This window comes from Oculina patagonica, chromosome 11 (assembly GCF_052425735.1).
Source record: "Oculina patagonica isolate OP01 chromosome 11, crgOcupat, whole genome shotgun sequence".
Lineage (NCBI taxonomy): Eukaryota > Metazoa > Cnidaria > Anthozoa > Scleractinia > Oculinidae > Oculina > Oculina patagonica.
Window position 1 is genome coordinate 21,248,583 of NC_135768.1, and position 24,840 is coordinate 21,273,422.

The 24,840-nt window shown below is 39.3% G+C and overlaps 1 protein-coding gene across 3 annotated transcripts; it reads left to right on the forward strand.

Moving 5' to 3' along the window:
- Positions 1–87: 87 nt before the first annotated feature.
- Positions 88–24,025, forward strand: LOC144630668 (uncharacterized). 3 transcript variants are annotated; one of them, XM_078489035.1, is made up of 26 exons: positions 88–268; positions 549–594; positions 2,022–2,101; positions 3,082–3,150; positions 3,827–3,879; positions 6,213–6,246; positions 6,746–6,777; positions 7,974–8,041; positions 9,921–13,473; positions 13,756–14,416; positions 15,263–15,356; positions 15,739–15,848; positions 16,372–16,462; positions 16,911–17,027; positions 17,210–17,297; positions 17,887–17,948; positions 18,094–18,166; positions 18,344–18,383; positions 18,773–18,860; positions 19,890–19,951; positions 20,759–20,862; positions 21,422–21,484; positions 21,988–22,091; positions 22,461–22,561; positions 22,981–23,103; positions 23,726–24,025. In XM_078489035.1, the coding sequence occupies exons 1-26, from the start codon at positions 231–233 to the stop codon at positions 23,847–23,849; spliced, it is 6,078 nt and encodes a 2,025-aa protein (XP_078345161.1). In that variant the 5' UTR covers positions 88–230; the 3' UTR covers positions 23,850–24,025. The 3 variants fall into 3 exon arrangements, with proteins under 3 accessions (XP_078345161.1, XP_078345158.1, XP_078345160.1); XM_078489032.1 differs by having other exon boundaries at positions 9,921–14,416; XM_078489034.1 differs by having other exon boundaries at positions 9,921–14,416; positions 21,991–22,091.
- The last annotated feature ends 815 nt before the right edge of the window (positions 24,026–24,840 follow it).

Consider the following 24,840-nt stretch of genomic DNA (forward strand, 5'->3'; position numbering starts at 1 on the left):
AGTTTATGAAACCGCGATTCCATGGACCCGCGGTAGACCGTGAAAATTAATGCGCGCGAGTCGCTTCTCCATCTTGGCGCTGAAATTTGACTTTTGTTGTTCGACCGTTGATGAATGACTTTGGAAATATTTTGCTTGGTTTGCCGTCGATTTAGAACATTTGCTGAATACTTTGCCGTCTTTATGCCGTGAATAGGTATATCTTTATCGTGAAAGGGTGAAGTATTGAGATGGAGGCCTTTACCGCATCTCAGGATTCTGAAAATAGGTGAGCTTGTGTATAGAGCTTTCTTTGCTCTCTTTGTTTATATCGATTTGTGTTCACTACTAGCTAGTTTAAGATTTTGCTTCGTATTTACCGATGCGAAATAGATATATACTGCATATATATGCAGTATATATATATATACTGCCAAATCTTAGCGGTGTTATAAACTTTTTTGTATGGTTTCTGTGTGCAAAATACTTTAGCTAAATCTAGTCTGCATTTTAAAGTGTTCAATTATAAACTTGACTTTTATCTGAGCAAGTAAATGTTCGACTGTTAGGATCACTATTGGAGGTAAAAGAAAGTCTTCAAGCCGCCGATCTTCGGTAAGACTTAATGAAATAACAAGCTAATATTCTGAGATGTACAGGGGTGTATTTAAATTTTTGTAAGCTTTAAAATAGTTGTTTGATAGTTTTCAGTAGCTTGGTTTTAATTTTTTGGTACAGTCATGTATCTTATGATATATAAGATCGTGTATTTGTTAAGTTATATAAGCAGGTGGGAATTTTGGACAACACGAGAAGGCAAGAGAAGTTTGCACTCAGTTTGTAATTATGTGTAGAAAACAACAGGCAGAAAAGCACTGGGTGCAGCAAAGTGCTTCTCTCATTTCTTGTGTGTTCTTAAAAATTTCCAAGTATTTATATAACTCAAAGAATGTACAAGTGTCTAGTTTGTCATTTACTTAATAAGGGGTGTCAAAACATAAATTCAAGACTTTGCATGACTGCGAGCCTAAGACTTTCTTAGCCTTGCAAAAGAAATGGAGACTCTGAGAAGGTGTCCCAGAAAATTTTGAGACGACAAGACCCCTGAATTTGAATAAAATTCTGTGTTATGCGCATTTTTTGAAGGACCATTGACCACCCTTAGTTCAATAAATGCTCACTTTTTGTGCACACTGAATCTAATGATGTACACTGTGGCTCTATACCACATGCATTATAAATGCATTCAACAGTACACACCTTCGACTTAACTTGGTGCATTATTAAGATTTAGTTAAATGACTTTTAACGAAGTTAATCTGGGGCATTTAACAAAGTTAACTGCCACGAGCTAGCAGGCGCCTTTGGCCAGCGGTCACCTGGTTAAGTGCAGGCTCACATGGTTTGTTACAGCTTCGTTTTTCAGCAGCGTGTTTGCTTTGAGCACTAGCGGTCGTCGTAGCGGTCTTCGTGTTTTTTGAGCACTTTGCTAGCGGCTTTGCTCAGCGTTCCCCCACCCCACCCTCCCCTATTTCTTCTCCTTCCACTGATTCAATCAGTGTTGACGGGTGCCTGGAATGGGGGCTCATGGCTGGGTTGCAGGGATTTGCCAGCCATGGGAGCGGTATTCTGTCTAGGGGCTGGCTGGCCACAGTGGAAGCCCCTGGATATCCCAGGCACCCACCTTCCATTTAGCTAGGCAGCAGGTTAACTTCTATAAATAATTTAAGTGTGCTTAATTCCTGAAAGAACCGTAAAGTTTGAAAGAAATTACTTTCAGATTTAGTAGCCCTTTGTTATCACTACATGTCCTGTTTTTTTTTTTGGTGGGGGGGGGGGGGTCACCACTTCTTACAGTTATCAAAAAATAATTAGTGTGTGTCATGTGCGGGTCGGTCCATTTTACAAAGTAACAATGTTTTCAATAATTATATAGGGTGATCAGAAGTATAAAACTTTGTTGAAAAGAATTTATATAATATTACATCAAGTGATATTTATCGATCTTGTCTCCTAAACATTTTCACGTACAATTTTATTAGATTTTGAAGGCCACAAAATCTCCATTAAAAGCTGGTGTTCTAGAAGACTTGGATCCAAATTCACTGGATGATAATGGAAGGTAAGAAAGTAATCATATACCCTAACCCTCCAAGTTTATATTTTTTTCTTAGTGGCCATTCGGCCACCAACTGCTTAAGTTTGGTCGCCAATGAAAAATTTTAGTCACTAAATTAAGCTCATGCTTTCAATCCTTCTCAATTTAGTCACCAGGCTGGCGACTTTGGTTCTAATTTAGTCCCCAGCTCCAAAATTTTTGTCGCCATTGCGACTAAAATGGTCTTAACCTAAAACGGAAAGCGGAAAGAGAGTATCCTACTTCCGCTTTACAAATGACTGGATGTCTCTCCCAGTATTTTAAGAAAGCCAATGCCATGCACGATTTTTAAGAAAAACCTTACAAGGTTCTTACTGGATAAATATTTTTAGACGATGAACAAATATTTTTAGTTGCACAACGTTATATAATGTTAATAGATAACTATTTGTAATTAGTTTTTTTTTTTTTTTTTTTTTTTTTTTAGGACAGCAGGTAGTTTTAGTAGTTTCAATTATTGTATATTTTATATTTTAGATCTTTGACATTTGTACTTCCTTTTAGATTTTAATACTTTTTTATTTCCCATTTTTAACCTTAGTTAGTAGTATTTTAATCCTTGTCCTAGTTTTTAATCTTAGTTAGCATACCACATAGGTTTTGTCTTTTTCATTGTATTTTAGATTTTAATGTATTTTAAGGTTTAACGTTTATTTTCTCAGAGGACCCTCCTGAAAACCACCCCCTAGGTGATTGGAGGCCTCCTCTTAAAATATTATTATTATTATTATTATTATTATTATTATTATTATTATTATTATTATTAACTTGGAGGGTTGTACCCTGTACCTTGATAAGTGTTGTTATTACATGCAGTATTCTTGAAGAGTGCTATCACTGGCTGTTGTTGTTGTTTTTAATACTCCAGACCAGTAATCACTGTGCACAATTTCTGTTCACCATTTTTTTTTTAATTTACCTACCCTTGTTACATGGACATGTAGAAGCAGATCCAAAAAGTCAAGACGATCTTCTGGAAGGAGAGTCAGCTTTGCAGAGAAAAATGACATCAAGTAAGTAACATTCGTTGAGCAGCTTGTAGTGTTGTTGCTCAGCTGTTTTTTGTATGGCAAGTACATGTGCATGTAGCAATCACCTACAGCTACCTGTAGATGTACATGTACAGTGTAGTTGTTGTTTCTCCTTTCTTTGTGATTCGCCCATGTTTACTGTACAGTATATATCTACAGACTGTAAGTAGTACTACTAAGAAGGGTTGTCGTTGATCCAATATCATTGTGGAGAGTCAGATGCATTAAGAAAGGATTAGTCTACAATGGTATTGTGGGAGACACCATGGATTAATGTTTTGTGCAAGTTTAGATTGAGTGGTCCAGGTTTCCAGTAGCCTGCTACGAAAAAGTTCTACGGGCTCGTTTTGCGTTTCTCCCCCATGAAGAAACTTGTGACGAGCTCTTATGACGTCTGCATTGGAGGTTAGGTTTTTTTTTCAGAGTCTTGGCTGGGGTCAGTGCATTATGTTTTTGGGCAAGACACTCTCTCACAATTTGGGTAACCCTGTGGTGGACTAGCATCCCATCCAGGGGGATTAAAAATACTCCCACTTGCTTAATGCTTCAGAAACCAGGATAATTAATTAAATTGTATAATTTGTAGAGACTCTAAGTCTGTAAAAGCTTATTACCAGCAAATAAAAATTATAAGTTATGTTTTTGTTTTCTTTTGCAGGGAATTTTTTGTTGAGGACTGGAAAACTGCATGGAATAAAGATACTGAAGAAAGTATGTTAAAATACAAATTTATTTAGTTGCAAAATTACATGTTAGTTCAAAAAGCTCTTTTTCCTTACAAATCTGCACTCTAATTGTATGAAGAATTACAACTAGAAATAGCTGACACTAGGTTGCCCCCGAAGTTTCGACGATGTTTATCGCCTTCATCCTTTTCTACAATTCAGACATTTGATTGGAAATTAATTTTCTATTTTGGGTGATTATTAATTATGATAAATCATTTAATTACAAGAACGCAACAGCATCTTGACATCATTTTGTCATGTTTTGCTGTGGTGTGGGATCTCAGCTAGACTCAAGCTAGACTTTAGAAAACGTCCGTCGTCTTTATTAATTTAACACGCCGGGACGGTCGACCTATCGCGACTTGCGTGGCTCGTTTTCGCGACTTCGTCGCTTTGATTGGGCCGCTTTGCGGGCTCGAATCGAACTCACTTCACTGTGGTAAAGTCTTGATCTCAGCGAGGATAAACTTTAGAAACAGCACAACGTTTTAAAATTACCATTTGAGCCGGCCCAATTGTTTTATAAATATATGGGCTGAGAGCCCGAGCATGAAGAATGACATGAGAATGATCAATCTTTAGAAAGAAAAGGATGTCGAAAGAATTTCTTACCTCTGTCAAAGCAAACGCCTGCCGCGAGTTTTAAATAATCACAATGCATCTCGAGATCTCTTTTGAATTTCTTTTCTTGATGCCGCATATCATCTTGTAAAATTAAAATTTCGTCCGGAAGTGGACCGATCAAGACTTTTAAAGTTTTCTCCATTCAAGTAGTTTGTGCCTGGTAAATCACGGTCAGTTGGACAAAGGATTTCTTATCGTAAATCACGCTTCATGACAACGATCAACTTTTTAAAAGGAAAGGATACCGAAAGAATTTCTCACCTTTGACAATGAAAACGCTTGACTTTCTAAAAGTCGCTCGCTTCTTGTTTCCGGTTTCGCTTGCCGCGAGTCTTAAACAATTATCTCGAGATCTTTTTTTAAATTTCTTGTAAATCTTGCCGCGAGTCTTAAACAATTATCTCGAGATCTTTTTTTAAATTTCTTGTAAATCTCGTCCGGAGATAGACTGATCAAGGCTTTTCTACTATGGTTCAAGTAGTTTGCGCTTGGTAAATCGCGGTTTTGGACTAAGGCTTGCTTATCGTAAATCGCAGACAAATTTGAAGATATGGCTTGATATGTTCGTACGTGTTCCTAGACATATTTCTTCTTCGGCCACTCAGATGTAAAAAAAATGTGTTCTAGGCTTGTGAAATCAATAAGGCTTCAATAAAGCTTGAAGGGACTGCAAAATATCCTCACTTCGAAAGGCTGTCCGACCGCAATCAACGTTTACAAGCGTCGTTTGTTTGCTTGTTGTCATCCGTGGACGTGCTCATGCTTGGGCTGTCATCATTACCCAATCATCGTTTACTTGCGTCATCATTGACCAATCACCGTATGTCGGCATTTTACAACTCCCGATACCTACTTGCGGGCTTTCAGCTTGTCGGCATTTTACAACTCCCGAGACTATTTGCGGGCAAAAATTGATCAAATCGAGATTTTTCCCAGTATATACTATATATTCGCGCGGAATACAATGATGCCTCCTCGGGTTTTGGCCTCTGGGCCAAAACCCTGCGGGGGCAATAACTTTGAACATCGCTCAATATTGACGTAGAGCAGGTAAGAAGTACCTGTACACGTATGCCTTAAAAATTATTTCTTAGCATACAAAATTAATGTATAGCTGTTCCAGACTGGCTCTAAGATTTTAGAAAACTGAAATACAAGCAACAAAATTATTAAGAAAAACAACACTTCACAACACAGATGCATCCCTGTTCTTTTTCCCCTTGCTTGTGTGTTTGTATCTCTTTGTTTTGCCACCACTCTTTAAGGGCCTAGAGAAGGCTACAAATAGTCAGTGAGTTTTATGTTAGTGGCCTTCACACGACAAACTGAAGTTGGCAAACTCATGTTGGCAAACTCAAGTTGGAGTGTGTGAAAGAAACAACCACAGTTGGCAAACAAGTTGGCAAACTGTTGGTGAGAATATAGACAAGTTCTATTTTGTCGCCAACAGTTGGCCAACTTGTTTGCCATTGTTGTGTCGTTCACACACACCAACTTGAGTTTGCCAACACGAGTTGGCCATTAGTCTGTCATGTGAAGGCTGCTTTAGATTGAATTAGATGAAGGCAAACAAAACAAATGTAGTTTATGATGACAAATGACAGGGCTTTGACAGTCACTTTCTATTTCCATATCAACTGTTTCACATGATGGACTGAATTTTTTTGTTATTAATATTTAATAATTTTTTAGGTAATCATCAAGGGCCAAACAGTGCCTCTCAAGGGTAAGATTTCTATTATTGTTTTATACTTTGTAAATCTTTTCAGATAACTCTTCAAAACAGACCCTAACTCAAAAGTAACTAACAGTGACAGTAACTAACAATGTACATGTATGAAGCACTTAGAAGAAAAATAAAGTGTAGCAGTGATTTTGTTTTGGAGGATTATTCCTCAGTTCAGGCATTAAAATTATATGACATAACTTTTAGTCCTATCCTTGTACATGTACACTGTAAGTAGCGCTTGTTTCATCCTTGGAGACCCAAGGGGCAGTTAGTGGGGGTGAGGGAAAGTCTAAATGGGGAAATTTTTTTCACCCATTTATACTTCCCTCGCCCCCACTAACTTCCCCTGAGTCTATGAAGATTGGTACCTATTTTTTCCTTCATATATGAACAACATGTTCAATCATGTACATTCAATATTTTACCATTGTCAGTAGCAGTATTTTGTCATTTTGCCATATTTTTATGTTTTAAACTTGTTTTTCTTTTTTGATAGAGAATATAGAAAGCCAGCTGAGTCTATTCAAGGTGAGTACACGTAGTACAAATCACCGAGGTAAAAAAAATTGCCCATGTCTGACAAAATCCCAACTATAGAGCGGTTTTCACTTGAGTGTTGAAAGTAAATTGCGTTTGCTTTGGTTTTGCATTACTATGCTTATTGATTGGCTTAAAAATCTCGCGCCACTTTCTCAGCCAATCAGAACTAAAACCAAAACCAATCGTGACTCGCTCGCGCACGTTTTCCCGCGCTTCGTGCCAGCTACATGTATTTGCTTCGAGTTTTGATTGGTTCATTAGGTTGTCTGGGTCCTTTGTGATTGGCCAGAGTAATTACTTTGGTTTTGGTTTTACGACACTCAATTGAAAACTGCTCTATATGGTTGTCCAGTTTGTCTGTCCAATTATCAATTTTTTTAAAGACCTTTTTACATGTAGATTTCCTTGTTTATCTTTTTGTTGTAAAGATCAGATCTTTACAAGTGTATTGAAACCTTAATTTTGGGAATTGTTAAAAGTGTTGGAATGATAGTTATGTAATATTTTGTGAAACCAAAATATTGGTTAAAAATAGAAACTCGCGTTTTTTTACCTCGATAATTCTCTCATTTCGAGATAAAACGGTAAAGCCATAGATGTTTGTATTTTTCTCGGTAAAGCCATAGATGTTTGTATTTTTCTCGGAGCAATTCTTGGTGCTTCTGCTTCGCCGATTCTTCGTAAACAATGTTCTTGAATGGACCATAACAGTGATTTTTCCGTTGACGCAAGCATCCTCGCCGAGTCATGTCCTTTTAAAATTGTGTCAAGTTTGACACACCCTCCGGAAAGTCCCATTTTCCGGGAACAAACCTGAGATTTTTGTAGCCATATCCTTGTTTATCAAGGTATCTATTTTTGTAAGGGTTTTATTTTACCAATATTTTCAATACATGAGTTATAAACAATTGAGATTTGAAAAACAAAACACAAAAACTTTATTTCCAGAAAGAAAAGGAGTATAATTTATTGCCTTTTTAAAATGCCAGGGCTTTCAATAAGAGTTAGACCCAACAACTGTTAGAGCTTGGGCGAGCATTTTGTCACAAATCACCACCTAAAATTCTTGCAGTTCTTTATAAAGATATGACAGGTACCGCAAGATAGATAGATACAAAGATATTGAGATTTTTGTAGCCATATTATGTTTGACACATTTTCTTACCAAACTGGTCACATTTAAGGATTGGAATCCCTGTTGAAAGGCAATATTCAAGCAGACGACAATCAAATGTGCAGGGTCGAAATGCAGGTAAGTGATGTACAATAAATATTGAATAAAAGATCTGATTAAAAAAAAGTCATCTCCACCTAAGCAGCCCTCCAAATTTATTTTTTTTCCTTAGTGGCGATTTGGCCACAGACTCCTCAAATTTGGTTGCCAGTGAAAAACTTCAGTTGCTAAATTAAGTTAACGCTTTCAATCCAAAAACGCTTTCACTCCAAAATTTTAGTCCCCATGGCAACTAAAAAAACAGTTGCTAAGGAAAAGATAGTTGTCATACTACAGTAACTACTTAGTAAATATTTTATTTTTGGCAATATGCATAGCCATTTGCACACATTGCATGCCTACTTGTATAATTCTAGCCAATACACACAATGTAAATGTTTGCCAGCATTATGCTGTACTTGTACAGTATGTTTCACTTGGTAATGTGTGCAAAGGTCTAGAGCAACGTAGCCATTTGCACGCATTGCTTGCCTGCATTGTGTATCATGCTATTTATTGACTTGCTTTTTAGGTCCACTACAGGTAAATCCAAAATGCTGCAGTGACATTGTCCTCTGCACACATTGCATACCTTTTTAGTATTATGCTATCTTGATCCACAAGATAATTTATTGGACAGCACGATCATAAGAGCTTCAAAATTGGATTGTCGGTATCATCTGCTGGAAAAAGGTTCTTTGCGTTTTTAAGGAAGCTTTATTACTACAGACAGAGTTGGAAAATGCCTGACAGCAAGCAATCGGTGGTAGTTTCTGCAGTTGTCCATCAAACTCATGCTGCAAAAACCACCACAACAACAGTCAGTGACCTTAAGTATCAGCTATTCTGTATTAAAATGGAGAGGCTGCAGTATGGAGTCCTCTTAAGCCTGTGATCATGCAACTGAAATAGAAACTGATCCGTTCTAGATGCGTTTGCTTGGCTAATTGACTGAGGTGCAAAGACGTGCGTAGACTACCCAACTGAGAAGACCGGCCAGTTTTTTCTGGACCGATATTTAAAGGCAGAAAGTTTTAACCCTTTACCCCCTAAGGCGAATGGTCTTTTTTCGTAAATTTAAAAATATAAACCTGGTATCCATATATGATATATACACCATTTGAAAGCTGTTGGTCCGAAAATTTCATAAAACACTTGAACAAATAATAAGAAAGTTGTAGCTTTGAATGAAATGGGTTGAAACATTAAAAAGAAAAAGATTAAAAAAATTGTTTCTTTCCGTATATAGTAGGTATACCCCTTAACTATAAGTTTTTTGTGCAGCTCTCAGTTTACTGGTTAATTTCAGTAATGTTGCATATCAAGACACCTATGTGTCAGGCAAAAAAGTCGCAAAAGTTATAGGGGTGGTCAATCATAGCACAAGTGGAGGTACAATTTTATGCTCTCAAAATGCAGATCTGTTAAAAGATAATTTACAAATTAAAGATAAATGCCAGGATGCAAAAGTATAATGTCATCCCAAGAAAATAAAAACAAACAGTTTTTGTTAAAAATCCTATCCTTTCATGATCACGTGACAGTTCATGTGACTTTTAAAAGAAGCAAATCTACTGTACTTAAACCGAGTCTCTAGAATATGATAGAAGAAAATGTAAAGCTTTTTGACATTTTTTGTTATTTTTACTGGGTTCTTTTTTAACATTTCAGCCTTAGCCTTGCTTCCATGCTAAGAGAAAACTTTTAGAGGGCTCCCAAGTCCACAAGCTACCACTGATTAATTGCTATCAGGCATTTTCTGACTATTTACCACTTCATCTTCCTTAAAATCACCATTTGGGTTATTCCTCCAGCTGATACCGACCAACCTACTGGTTCATGGACTAATTATTTTGTAACTGACTTTCAGTCAACTGGTCCTGCTGTGAGAAATCATTGACATTTCTTTAATGTTTAGGAAATGCCCGAGGTCCAGTACAATCAATTAAGCACGACCAATGAAGACAACGCTGTGAGCTACGGCAGAGGCATTTTGCTACAAACTGTCACAGATTCACAAGCCCAGCATGCAGTCCCTTTAGACGTCACAATTTGTCGCGGCGCAGGAATAATTGGTGCAAATCCAAGTGACCAGGCTGAAGAAATGGACTATACTAAATGCCACAGTTCTGTTTTGCCAAGTGCTGCCACAAACATGGATCAAACAAGGTTATTCAGTGAAGACCCAGCCATTGAGCTTGATGTAACATGCACACAACAAGAAATCTCTTTTCGTGATTATCCTGATGCACAGCTATCCTCACCTGACAACTTGGAGCAAAGTGGTAAAATGGATAGCAAGTCTTTTCTCATGTCACTTGCTTCAAAGCCTTCATCTACTCATACAAATGAAGTTACAGGCCCCAAGCAGTTTTCAACATCCACAAGTGTTGGCGATGCTTATCACAAGAGGCAACCTTTAGGCGAGATCACGGACATGCAGAGCTCCATGGAACGTAAGCAAGGTGGTGGTCAAAATGGAACCCAAGTGTCAAATTTTGACGATAATGTGGAACTAACAGTCTGCCATAGCTACAAAGTTCTTGAAAAAAGTGTACCGAAAACAAACCGAAGAAGCATCTATGAGCCGGCTGACATAGATGTGACTTCTTGTTATGGTCCAGGTTTGATGAGATCGCCAGATAAACAGGAATGTCGTGGTCCAGATGAGGTCAACGTGCTTAGAAGTCAGTCATCAGGAGTAACAACAAATTTGAACATCAGAAGAAGCGCATTTAAGACTGATTGGCAAGCACAGTCGCATCCTGAATATACAGCCCAGCTTGATGTAACTAACTGTTATGGAAATGGTATTTTTCCAGGAAAAGGATTGGAAGTCCCAGGAGTTGATCAAACAGTGGTTTTAACCACTAATTCAGATAATACTCATTCCTTAGACTTGACAGTTTGTCAGGGACAGGAAGGAAACGATTCCGATGAGAATTTGGAGTTGACAGCTTGTCATAGCTATGAAGTTCTTGACAACAGTATACCAAAAACAAGCCAGAAGAGCATTTGTGAGCCTGCCGAACTTGATGTCACATCATGCTATGGCCCAGGACTGATCAAGTCACCAGAGAAACAAATTACAAGAAGTTATGAAGAACACACAGGTCAGGTTGACACAACTCGATGTTATGGTAAAGGCATTTTGCCCAGCAAAAGATTGCCAGTGCTAGGAACTGATCAGACAATGGTATTTGCTGCCAATACAGATGACACTGAGTCCTTAGACTTTACTGTTTGCCAACCACAGCAAGGACACGCTGCTGTCTTGCCACTTTCAGTTTCACGTTCACAGAACTATCAAAATGATGATAAGCTGTCTTTTCATGGTTCAGACAAAATGGACTCTTCGGCATTCTTGAAGTCTCTTTGTGCAACGCCACACTCCAGTGCTACTAACAATAATGCACATGACTTGCCTGGTTCACAAGATGTGAATGCACTCAGAAATCAAATGTCTGGAGCAATGACCGTTGCAAATGCCAATAGAAACAATTTTGAGAAAGATTTCCAGGCCCTCCAGCTGGAAGAACAGACAGGCCAGGTTGACACAACTCGATGTTATGGTAAAGGCATTTTGCCAAGGAAAAGATTGTCAGTAGCAGGAGCGGATCAGACAATGGTATTTGCTGCCAATACCGACAACACTGAGTCCTTAGACTTTACCGTTTGCCAACCACAGCAAGGTTTGCCATTTTCAGCTTCAACTTCACAGAACTATCAAAGTGATCACCAGTCGTCATTTCATGGTTCAGGCAAAATGGACTCTTCGCTATTCTTGAAGTCTCTTAATGCAACGCCACACTCCAGTGCTACTAACAGTGATGAGTATGACGATGAGATGGACCTTACAACATCCGTATCCACTGAGGCACTAACCGGAGACAAAATGTCAGACCAAAACGTACTTGCCAAGTCAAAGTTATCAATGGATTCAACTCTTATGTGCACCAACACAAATGAAGTTACAATGCTTTCGCCAAGTTCCAGCAGCTTTCCAAATGCTTATCTCATAAAGAATCCCTTCAGCAAAACCACAGATGTACAACAACCAACATCACATCTTGATGAAAATGTTGAGCTAACAGTCTGCCATAGCAAGCCAGTTCTGGACAACAGCATGCAGCAGAAAACTAAGCGCAGAAGCGTTTATGAACCAGCTGACATAGATGTGACATCTTGCTATGGTGCAGGCCTGCTTCAGTCGCCCGAAAAAGCAGAAACAAGTGACGATGTTTGCAAATCAGCTTTGAACCTTTCAAGAAGCTTAAGAGCAGCATCCAATGCCAACAGATACAGTGACAACGTGACATTAAACAAAACACAAGATTTGCCTGGCTGGAATAAAACCCAACAGCAACAATCAGATTTTAATGAAAATTTAGAGCTTACATCCTGTCATAGTCGGCAGCTTATTACCAACAACTCGCAGAAAACAAATCGAAGAAGTATCTATGAGACAGCTGATATAGATGTGACGTCTTGCCATGGTGTTGGGCTGGTCAAGTCATCTGGTGAAAATCTGGAGCTGGCATCCAGATATAGCCAGCCAGTTCTAGACAAAAGCTTACAGAAAGCAAGCAGAAGAAGTCTTTACGAGTCTGCTGATGTAGATGTAACAACTTGTCATGGTCCAGGGCTTGTCACATCTGGTGAGAACTTGGAGTTCACAGGTCCCCATAGCCAGCCAGTTCTTGACAACAGTACCCAGAGAACAAACCGACGGAGCCTTTATGAACCTGCTGAGATAGATGTCACTTCTTGTCATGGTCCAGGGCTTGTCACATCTGGTGAGAACTTGGAGTTCACAGGTCCCCATAGCCAGCCAGTTCTTGACAACAGTACCCAGAGAACAAACCGACGGAGCCTTTATGAACCTGCTGAGATAGATGTCACTTCTTGTCATGGTCCAGGGCTCGTCACATCTGGTGAAACCTTGGAGCTAACCGTACCCCATAGTCAGCCAGTTCTTGACAAAAGCTCACAGAGAGCAAACCGAAGAAGCCTTTATGAGCCTGCTGATGTAGATGTTACATCTTGCCATGGTCCAGGGCTTGTCAACTCATCTGGTGAAAAGTTGGAGCTAACAGGACCCGATATCCAGCCAGTTCTTGAAAACAGCACCCAGAGAACCAACCGACGGAGTCTTTATGAACCTGCTGACCTAGATGTCACATCTTGTCAAGGTCAAGGGCTCATCACATCTGGTGAAAACTTGGAGCTTACAGTCCTTCATGGCCAGCCAGTTCTTGACAAAAGCTCACAGAAAGCAAGTCGAAGAAGCCTTTATGAGCCTGCTGATGTAGATGTTACATCTTGCCATGGTCCAGGGCTCGTCAAGTCATCTGGTGAAAACTTGGAACTAACAGTCCATCATGGCCAGCCAGTTCTTGACAAAAGCTCACAGAAAGCAAGTCGAAGAAGCCTTTATGAGCCTGCTGATATAGATGTTACATCTTGTCATGGTCCAGGGCTCGTCAAATCATCTGTTGAAAACTTGGATCTAACAGGCACCCAAAGCCAGCCAGTGTTTGACAACAGTGCCCAGAGAACCAACCGACGAAGCTTTTATGAGCCTGCTGAGATAGATGTTACGACTTGTCATGGTCCAGGGCTTGTCAACTCATCTGGTGAAAAGTTGGAGCTAACAGACCCTCATAGCCAGCAAGTTCCTGACAGCAGTTCCCAGAGAACCAACCGACGGAGTCTTTATGAACCTGCTGACCTAGATGTCACATCTTGTCAAGGTCAAGGGCTCATCACATCTGGTGAAAACTTGGAGCTAACAGGCCACCATAGCCAACCAGTTCTTGACAACAGTACCCAGAGAACAAACCGACGAAGCTTTTATGAGCCTGCTGAGATAGATGTCACATCTTGTCACGGTGCAGGGCTGGTCAAGTCATTTATTGAAAATTCAGAGCCATCAGTCAGTCACTGCCAGCATGCTGATGACAACAATACCCAACAGACAAATCCACAAAGCCTGTGTGAGCCTGCTGACATAGATGTCCCATCGTGCCAAGGTGAACAAGTTATAACCGGTCACGTTAGTGAAACAGCTTTGAACCTTACAAATGGCCCAGAAACCTCTTTCCACCAAGGGAATAATAATGCAACCTTAGATAAAGCAGAAGAGCTACACGATGCAGAAGAGATACTTCAGACCTCGAGAGTTGCAGCCAATTCAAATACAAGTCTTGAGCCTACAGATTACAGTGCTGACACAGATGTGACGTCTTCCCTTGGTACTGAGCTGAACACATCAATAGATGACCAAATTACAAGTGATGCTAATGACCGAAAGCTGTCTATCATCTGCGAAGAATCTGTCAATGAACTGAGTAAGAGAGAGATGAGCGAAGATGCAAATGTCACAGAGGTGGAGGAGATGCAGAATACCACACAGTAAGTGTCTTAAGGGAAGTGGTATAAAAGTTTTGTGGGCTTGTGTGGGGTGGGGGGTTTTTTTAATTTTTTTTTTTTTTATAATGCACTGGTTTAGAAAGTGACTGGCCTCAACATACACGTGTGTTATTAATACGAGCCAGTGACTGCAGTGTGCAAAGTCCTGTACGATAGGCCGGGGCTAGTTGATTTTCCTGTAAGACTAGCGAATTTCATCAATCACTTGACTGATGGACAAGTAACTTTTAACTTGGCATACGGAGTAAGACAACTGAGAAAGGCCTTTAGAGTACATGTAGATAGGACCTTGTAGACTTTCCTGAATTAACTGGCCATTCTGTGGCCTGGTTAGTATGCAAGAACGTAAAATTTCATCCCTTTAGCATGACGTGGACATTTACTGGTTAGGTGTTGATGTAAGTTTTTTTTTAAATTTGGGAAAAAAATTATCATCAGTCTAGTTCGCTTGTATAGAGGAGTTTTCAATTGAGTGTCGTAAAACCCAAAGTAATTACTCTGGCCAATCACAAAGGACACAGACAATCCAGTGAACCAATCAAAACTCGAAGCAAATACATGTAGCCGGCACGAAGCGCGGGAAAACTTGCGCGAGTGAGTCACGATTGGTTTTGGTTTTAGTTCTGATTGGCTGAGAAAGTGGCGCGAGATTTTTAAGCCAATCACTAAGCGTAGTAATGCAAAACCAAAGCAAACGCAATTTACTTTTGACACTCAAGTGAAAACCGCTCTATCAGACACAGAACGGTTTCAATTGATGAATAACGTTTTACCCACTGAGTAAAACTCATTTTGTTTTAACTAACATTTATGTTGTTTTCCTTTCAGAAGTCCCATAACCCTGAAGCAATTCCTTGACATCACAGAAATTGCTTTTATTACAGAGGTCAACATGCGCAGGAGTATTGCGCCTTCCAATTTGGTGAGTATGATTGAGGTATTGATACAATGAAACACAAAGTTTGAGAGGTACTTTCCTTTCAAAGAACGTGGGAGACGCGGTGGCCTGATGGTTAGCGCACTGGACTCCGGATCGAGCGGTCCGGGTTCAAGACCTGGCGGAGGTCATTGTGTTATGTTATCGGGCAAGACGCGTCTTTGCATTCAGGGGTATAAATGGGTATTGGCGACAAACCAAAATAATTATTCCGATAAAGGTGCACAGAATATTGACTAGTAAAAAAAGTCTCAATAATAAGGTTATCGTGCAGAATACGCCTCTGTATGTGTTTTTGTAAATGTTATTTACAATCCTGATCATATCTTTGGTTGATAAACGATTTTCTGTACCTATTTTCTTTCAGGTTGAAGCCCCTAAAACTCCTAAGGACATGATTATTTCATCGCTCGTGTCAAAACCCAAAGCTGCTTGCTACGAGGAAGCAATTCCAGCCATAGAAGCTGAAATCACCAAGTGAGTAAATATCTCTTTTAACTGCTGTATTTCACTGTGTATATTAATATATACGCACAACTTGGTGTAAACAATAAAAACAATTAACTGCGTCTTTTGCCGCGCTTGACGCGCGAGTTACACGTTTTCCCGCGCTGCGCAAGAAAAGAGTTGTGGGGGTGGGGAGGGGGGTGTTTTGCAGCATCACATTTTTTTAACAGAAAAGGGAACAGGTCTCTCATAGATCAGATCATAGTAAGTAGATCAGATCCACCATCGGAAATCATCGAATTTTTGAATTTGTCTCAAACTTTTAAGTTAACATTTTTGAAAGGTTTTGTTTCATGAAGTTACCATGTAAAGTTAATTCGTTCAAAATAGAAAAAACATAGCCTGTTTCAGGAGTTCGGTTAGTCGGGGAGCAGCGCGAAAAACGGCGCTCGCTGTTCTAGGCGCTAATCCCGTTTTTCGCGCCGCTGCCCAACTAACCAAACGCCTGGAATAGGCTAGATAAACATGGTTCTTTTTCTATTTGCTTTTGAAGAATGAAGGAGAAAGTTGAACAACAAGAGATGGAGCTAAATGCATCCAACCCCAGAGTTTTTATGGAAGCACAGTCTGCAAGTAAAGAGGAGGTAAGCTTTCTTGATTAGTACATTTAATATAAAAGGTACGACTCAAAGAACTATCTTCTATTTATTTGCTGTATTGTAACTGTTTTAGAGCGGTTGTCATTTGAGTGTCGAAAGTACATGTAATTCGCGTTTGCTTTGGTTTTACATAAGTTTGTTAGGTGATTGGTTTTAAAAAAGTAGCGCCACTTTCTCGACGTATCAGGAGTAAAACCAAAACCAATCGTGACTTGCTCGCACACGTTTCCCGCGCTTCGTGTGGGCTGCATGTATTTGCGTCGAGTTTTGATTGGTTCACTGGATTGTCTGCGTCCTTTGTGATTGGCCAGAGTGATTACTTTGGTTTTGATTTACAGCAGTAAATTAAAAAAATGCTTTAACAGTTGTCGTTTCTTGTAATTGACACAGAACCGTAATGTGTTGAATATGTTTGTCTTCGTTTCTCACTCAGCGTTTAGAGATGCAAAGTAAAGTTCGTCGTCTGCGCTCTGTGTGCGAGAAAACAACCAAACGAGAGTGGAAAGAGGGGAAGGGACAACTGAACAAAAGAATACTTTCAAAAATAACGGTACGTTTGAGGGTTTTTTCGTTTTTATCAGCAATGCAACAGTTTTAGACTGCATGTACAGGTATCTTTCTTGGGTAAGAAACGTCTCACTTTGCGCGAGTTTGAAGGAACTTGGTCACGCGAAGAGAAAAGGCTGTCTACTGGAAGTTTAAATTGTTGTTTTTGATTTTCACACCTTTCAGGAAAATCACCAAGCTATTGCTAGTGATGTGCATGTTGTAGAGGAATCCCTGTCGATGGTAGATGATTGTCTCAATTTGCTGGACAAAAGTAAGAAACTATTTAGTAGTACTACTACTAAGTTGCTATTGTAGCAATTTCTTAAGATCGAAAATAAACTTTTTTGTGCTCCAAATATAGGACTCCTTATTTTCCGTTCTAAGTATATTTTTGGTCGTCGCATCGCTTTATTGTACACTTCGGGATCTTGAGAAAATATATTTCGCCAAACTGACTTTGCTGTCTTTAAACTTCACTTCTATTTGTACATCAAACATTGTAAGTTGAAATGTTTGAAGAAATGGTAAATTTCCTTTCTTTGACGTACCGCGTTTTCCTCCTTGTGGCACCATGCTGGTGTTGGGAAGCATTATGTTCTTCGACTTGTTTGTCAGCCTTTCTCCAGTTTTCCTCCTAAATAATAATATTGTTCCTTCTTAATAACTCAACTCAACTTAATGGCCTCTGAGAACGACCTCTAGAGCTGATCGGGTGGTCGTAATTAAATAAAACTGAACGTAATGATCCCATTTAGTGTGCATCAACTATTTTCAAGTGCAATAATCAAAAAATACCTACGACAATGTCTTGATTCATTTCTTTATTTTTGTTTTATTTTGGTTGATTCTGTTTTTCACAGTAGCCAACGACTTAGATGAAGGGATACAAAGCATCCGTCTGTCTCTCGAAGAGAATGAAAAGGTATAAAGTTGTGACAGTCTAAAATAATTTGTGATTGTGGTATACCATATTTAACGATCATTTTCTGCTATGCCATATTTACTGAGTTTAAGGTTGAGTGTTCCCCTCACCACTCACGAAATTTACTTTCTGTGTTTAAACCTAGAAACTTCAGGAGCAAACAACTATGGTTGAGCAATTGGAGGCCATGACAGAAGCATTGAAAAAGAGCGAACAAGGTACAACATATCTTAAATGTCGACATAGAAAGTTTTCTTACAGGTTTAACACACTAGTTGCATGTAGGTTAATGCAAGACAGATCTTCTTACATTTTGCCGAATACGACTTTCCGATTCTTGTGTAATCGATCGAAGCAGTAATTTTGATGCAAGTGTGTGTTTCATTTCTTGCCAGAACTTGCGAACTTGGAGAGTACAAGGTCCGCCATGCAAAGGTGAGTTTCTAATTACTTTGTAGTGCATAGTTTATAAACCAGTGTTAATAATCGAGTAACAACAAATTGCTAGGCCAACTTCGTGGAGGGTGACGTGGGGCGGGAGTCCCGGAGAATAGGGCACGGAAGGGGTGCGGTAGGCGAGAAAAGAGACGACGGGAGGCGCAATTCCCATGGTGGCGGGATCCGGGAGAAATTGAAGAAAATGTCGCATTTTTGTAATATTTTGCAATAGAAATGGAGCAAGGAGGAGGGTTCAACCACTACGGAAAGGGGGCGGGAAGCGGGAGTAAAAGATACTGGAAGTGGAAGGTTCAGAAACCCTCGCGCCCCTTTTTTTTGCGAGGAGAAATTTAAAGCTCATCATACTGAAATTGCCTCCAATGTAGCGAGAAACAGGAACTGGTGAACAGAAAGGAACAACTTGATGTGCAGATACTTGAGAACGAGGAAGCGATTCGATTACTTAAAAACAAGGTTGGTATTACTGTGGTCATTGATATGCAGGGTACCCATTCAGTCCGATCGTTCCTCCGATTTCAGTCATGTTTTCCTGCTTCTTTCGATTGAAAACCTCAAAATAATAGTTTATCAAGATAGAAAAACACCAAAGAGTTTGCAATAAACCAAAAAGAAACAAGGATGGTTAGGATTGAGGAAGATTGAGACAGATTACGATCGATGAATTTGAAGTCGCTCCATCCATGACCTAGAAGCTCCTTAATAAGTAAACCACCTTTTAGTCAAAGGGAAACCTCAAAGTAATTGTTTACTTAGGTAGCAAAACACCAAAGAGGTAATAGAAAACCAAAAAGAGAAAAGGATGTTTAAGATTGCGCAAGATTGAGAAGGATTACGAACAACGAACTTGAACTTTACAAGTCAAGATCGTTTTTTGCGAAGTACAGAATTTTCCTCAAATCAAAGGAAATCAAAATAAAAATTTACTAAGGTAGAAAAACACCAAAGAGTTAAAAATTAACCAAAAAGGAACAAGGATGGTTAAGTTTGGGAAAGACTGAGACGGATTCCTTTACAAACGACGAACTTGACAGTTTGTTTTAGATGTGCGCGAAGAATTCCCCATGTCGTCTGTTTACACCCGCTTTCAGTGTTACGTGCATAGCTATCTTTCTACATCCATCTTTCGACATCATCTTTCGACATCGTCTTTCGACGTGCTGTTTGAAATGAGCCAATCAAAACCTATACATACCGTTGTTGGTTTCATGCAAATGTGCGAAAAGGTCAGAAGGTCATGCTAGTGGGCTGTGATTGGCGGATTTCGATCCGTGTTGTTTGTTTAGCACGTCGAAAGATGGATGTCGACAGAAAGCCGCTATGCACGTAACACAGAAAGCGGGTGTAATCAGAAAATAGCAGAAACACTTCAAGCATTTCTCCAGCAGCTTACGTCATGTTGCTAAGCGACAACTTTGAGCCGGCGCCTGTTCCCAAATATAGTGAATAATATTAAGTTACGTGCTTCTCTTCTCTTTTCATCAGGACCCAAGATCGGAGAGTGCAGAAACAAAAGCAATGTCCCAAAAGTTGGATATCCTAGAAAGGTATTGCGTAACAACTAAAGACAATAATGTTTTGAGGAGACTAAAACAAATTCAGTCCTAGTTTCGCCTTTGCGGCCTGTACGTGGATCGTCACACAACACACCTCTCCATTTATCCAACGCCGTCACGCTGGTGGGAAAGAAGCGTTGCGTGACGATCTGAATGAGCCCGCGAAGGAGACTCAGTGTTAATGTAACAGAACAGTGGATAAAAGAAGAGACTGTTCAATGTTTTTTTTACTACCATTTGCATTCATCCATGAAGCGTGACGAATTTAGCGCGTAGTTTTACTTTCAAAACGTTAACGGCTTTATTTGGTTACATGTCACTACGGACAAATACATGTAAATCAAGCATTGAAAGTCTTGCTCTAAAGCGACTCCTGAACGAAATTTTTTTCTCTTCTCCATTGCAATAATATTTTCCGACTAGATTTTCATCGAAGTAAGCGGGCAAATCTTGAAAATATTGATAGCTCGTGAAGAAAACATGATCGTATGGCGCCAAAACGTCGTCAATTTCGTGACCTGACCGCTAGACTTTCTAAAAGTCGTTCGTTCCTCGTTTCGTGAGCTCGACTAAGCAAGTCTACCTGACCGCAAACGTTTCATTGGTCAAAAGTTACACGTAAACAGAAATGAACGCCGGAGGCGTTTAATTGAGAAAATACGGTAGTTTAGTTTGTCAACTTGTAGTCTTACCTAGCCTAATGACGAATAAGGGAAAACACAAATTTTGCGTGACTCATTCTTTGACCAGGGTGTAACGCAACCGAGAAGTGATATTGAAAACGCTCTTGTTGTTTAGTTTACAGGAATGGTCACTGGAGGAGTGGGACAAAGAGCGCGCTAGATTTACGTTTCTGAAGAGTTCACTGGAAATGACTGTGTTGTTTGGCTCGGAAGGTTCTGGTTAGTTTTTTTGCATAAATTTTATTTATGTTATGAAGGAAAGGGATGAGTTTATTTTAAGGCTTGAGAAGGGGTAATTAGGGACGGACCATTATTTTTTTGAGTGGGGGGGGGGGGTATGAAAAATATTGAAAAGAATTGGTTGCAAGGCCTAGAAAGACAAAATATATTGTTTGCAAACACGATATGTATAACAAAACGTAGGAGAAATTTCGAAAAAAAAACCTTAAGGTTCATAGGTTGAAGCCAGAAGAAACGCAGGTGGAGGCTCGTAGCGATTCTGACGTGCAACTCGATCGTCAATTTTGGGTATAGATTCATAAACTTTAAAAAGTTTGCAGAGGGCGTATTGTTAGAGAGTTATGGGCCTGATTAGGGTTGGGCTTATATTAAGATAATTATGTCAAGGGGCTGTCAAATCTAAGATGAGGTGGATTTGGGGGAGAGGTCTAGGGAAGAGTATGACTATGACGTATTTTCTAAGTGGTCTTGGTCGGGGGGGAGAGTACTTTTCAGGGTTTTCTATGGTTAAAAGAAGTTTTGTTTGACTTTCTTACAGATTCCGAAGATTCGTCTCCAAACCAGGAAGTAAAAAGTATTCAACTGAATTTCACTCCAGAAGGTAAGGTGTATTTAATGGGACTATGTTACGGGCATTTCGCAGTTTTTTGGTCGAAACTGTTCTGAGATAAGTGGTAGGCATGAAGAACATTCAGTCTTTGAACATTTAACGGAAGATATAACCCTAATTCGGGAATAGAAATCAAACTTTGCTTATAAATATCGATTTTTCTTTAGACGCACCGAAACAACTTGAAAACGTTGGCTAACGTTTTCAAATTGCAATCCATTTCCATCCGAGCCATCCGCAGCCCAACGCGCTTTTAAACAGTTTTAGTGCTCTAAAATAGCAGTTGTTAATAAAAATGGACCATTGCTTTTAGATTTCCTATAACACAAATAAAAATTTTGGCAGTTCAAAAGTATGTTAAAATACGTGACATAGCCCCTTTAATCATGCAAGGTTTTTACTTCTTCAGGCCTCATTTGCCAGTCTCTTTATAACAATAGAAATTAACATATCCGCCACATTGTTTTCTTATGAATTTTCTTTTCACTACGCAGAAGAATTCACCGGGAAAATGAGAAAAGTTCACACTCTTGTGAAACAAGCAGTCAATCAGGACATCCTTACACAGATGTGCCACTCAAAAAAGGATTTAACCAAGGTAGATAAGACTTGAGAACGAACTTGTACTGAATGGTCACAAACCAAGGTGTCCTTTACAGACTAAAAAGCTAGAACCACCCTGTGCAGCATACTAGACAGTGCCACATGAAAGTTTTGCTCAATAGCTTTCAATTGAATGGTCACACACTAGGGTTCTATTCACAGACCGAAAAGTTAGAACCACCTTATATAGCATAATAAACAGCACCACGTGAAAGCACTGCTCAATAGCTTTCATTTGAATGATCACACACTAGGGTTTCATCCACATAGTTAAGTCTTTGGGAGTTATCTTACAATTGGTTAAAGTGCTAAGGGTTTTAAGTTTTTAAAATAAAATTTCTCACTTTCAAATTGTTTTTGTCAGGTCTTGGAACACATGTCAGAGATAATTTTTAGGTCGGACAAGATTGGAGCGGAGCTCTTTAGGATTGGTCTGTCGCATCTGATGTCATTCAAAGAAAACAAGTATGTATACAGGCTTTATATGGCCTTAGCAATAGGAAAACGAGAGATAATTTTTCCTCATACATGTACTTACGTTATTTTGTCAAAAGTTCCTTCAGTCGTTAGTCTGTCTGTATGAAGGAAAGTCGTTTTTCTATGGCAGTAAACGATTTTAACTGAATGTTCAATGATTTAGGCAGTCGTTAAGTAAAACGAATAAAATGACATTTGTTATATTTTTTTCCTTTTTTAAGCGTAGTGCAAAACAATTCAAACAATTTCACGCCTTCTATTTAAATTGTCTAATCCCCGTCGACCTCTCTGCAGCACGTCCCAACCACTTTCTGTGCAATATGCTACAATGGGAAAGTTTTGTATAAACGTGAAATACATCTTTCTTCCAGACATATTGTACGTAACTGTTTTGCCGTTTGTTGCAGATTTGTAGTTGAGTTCTCAAGTCTGAAGGCGTTCGTGAAGTTTGTGCTGTACATACAGCTAGAGTTACAATCGTACCCTGACGATGTTACATTCACAGTGTCATCCATGATTGGACATCTCAGGTTTGTGTTACCACTGTTATTGCGTTCAGTAATTGTTCCGGTATTAATTAGACTTACCTATTTATAATTTTAAATTGAAAATCGATTATCACTTAAACTTCGCCATAAATACCGCAATCATTTTACGTCTCTTATAAATGCTTTCACCAGTCATGCGAAGTTATTGGGTAAACAGCGAAAGTTTTTTAGGGATGCGTGCGTAGATTTATAAAACCATATAGCATTTAAAGGCATCATAACCTTTACCTAGCTAAGCCGTATTTTAAACTTGCAGTGCGTTTTTAAAGCTATACAGAGCAATCTTGTGTTTACTCTGCGACGAGTTTATCCAGAAGATGTCCGCTTAGCCAGTCAGTGCAAAACCTTCCTTGACTTTTTCCCGCGCTTTTACCGTCGGTTAGATATTTTCCCGCGCTTTCTATGCGCGTTTGTGCGTGAAGTTTTGCTGCAGTGAATTGCTTCTGGTTACCATTCTTTGTCCTTAAATTAAACAGAAACAAGAAAAAGAAAATAACTTAATAGTATTTTTGCATGTCATCCTTGTCTTGTTGTAAACGCTAAGCCGATCCTGTTGAGTTTTCTAGACCTAACTTAATTAGAGTATTTCATCTTGTCTTTGCAGTCAAACAGAAATTGAAGAAGCCTTGAACAGTGTTGACGCTGGGCCACGGTATCTGAGCAGATTGGTAGATGCCGCTGATCAGCTTTTGAACAAGGCTAAACCCACTTCAAATATGCCGTCATGAAACTGTCATTGCTTGTGAAGAACGAATATTGTAGATACATTTAGCCATAGAGTAAGCGTTTTCCGTACTTATCCACTGGTAATTTAATTTATTAAATCTCCTCATTTGTCAAGGAATTTATACTGCACTTTTTGGTCATTTTCGGTCGGTCTTTGATAAAGAAATCAACGAACATGAATATATTGTTTTAAGCATGTGTCCAATGAGTGATCTAGTCTTGTGGTTACTTAACACTGCAGCAAGGTTATATAAAACTGAGGTAATGTCAGAAGATGTTTGAAAGTTTTTCATTTCTGAATAGGCCTTATGCATGATAATGTTCAAAATTCCCCCATCAAGCCTCGTTTACACGCGTTTATTTTCAACCCTCCGCCACCTTCATACAGTTTTCATGTGCGTATTCGTTTCATCTTTGCTGCTTTGAGAATTCTTTCGTGATAAAATGTACAAGTTTGCACTTAGAAAGCGAGGATTGGTGGTGAAACTAGCCAGTCTTACACGTAAACATAAATGAGGGCTATTTTATATACTACTTATTAACCGAGAGTGAGGTCATTACAGGGGAATCTCAGACCGAGGCCTTGATGTATTGACCGAGCGACAGCGAGGTCAATACATCAAGGTCGAGGTCTGAGATTCCCCAGTAATGACCGAACGGACGAGGTTAATAAGTTATTTATTATATGGCCTTTAAGCACTATTCAAAAGAAGAGTATAATCAAGGGAAATAACACTGGAGGTAAAACTCGCTCTCGCTCTCTGTGGCTCTCTTCGTCGCTCATACTAAAGAAGTATCGGTATGCTTATATTTTTCTTTCAGTTATTGAAAAGATAGTTATATTTTGTCGTCATTTTTTGTTGTTTTTGCCCCCTCGCTAGTAGCTTTTACTCACAACTCAAAAAACCGTCGAGCCGAGAAAAATTTTCATAATGCCCGGTCATTACAAGAAAATAATGCCCGCTCAGCAGCCAATCAGAGCGCACGTACTAT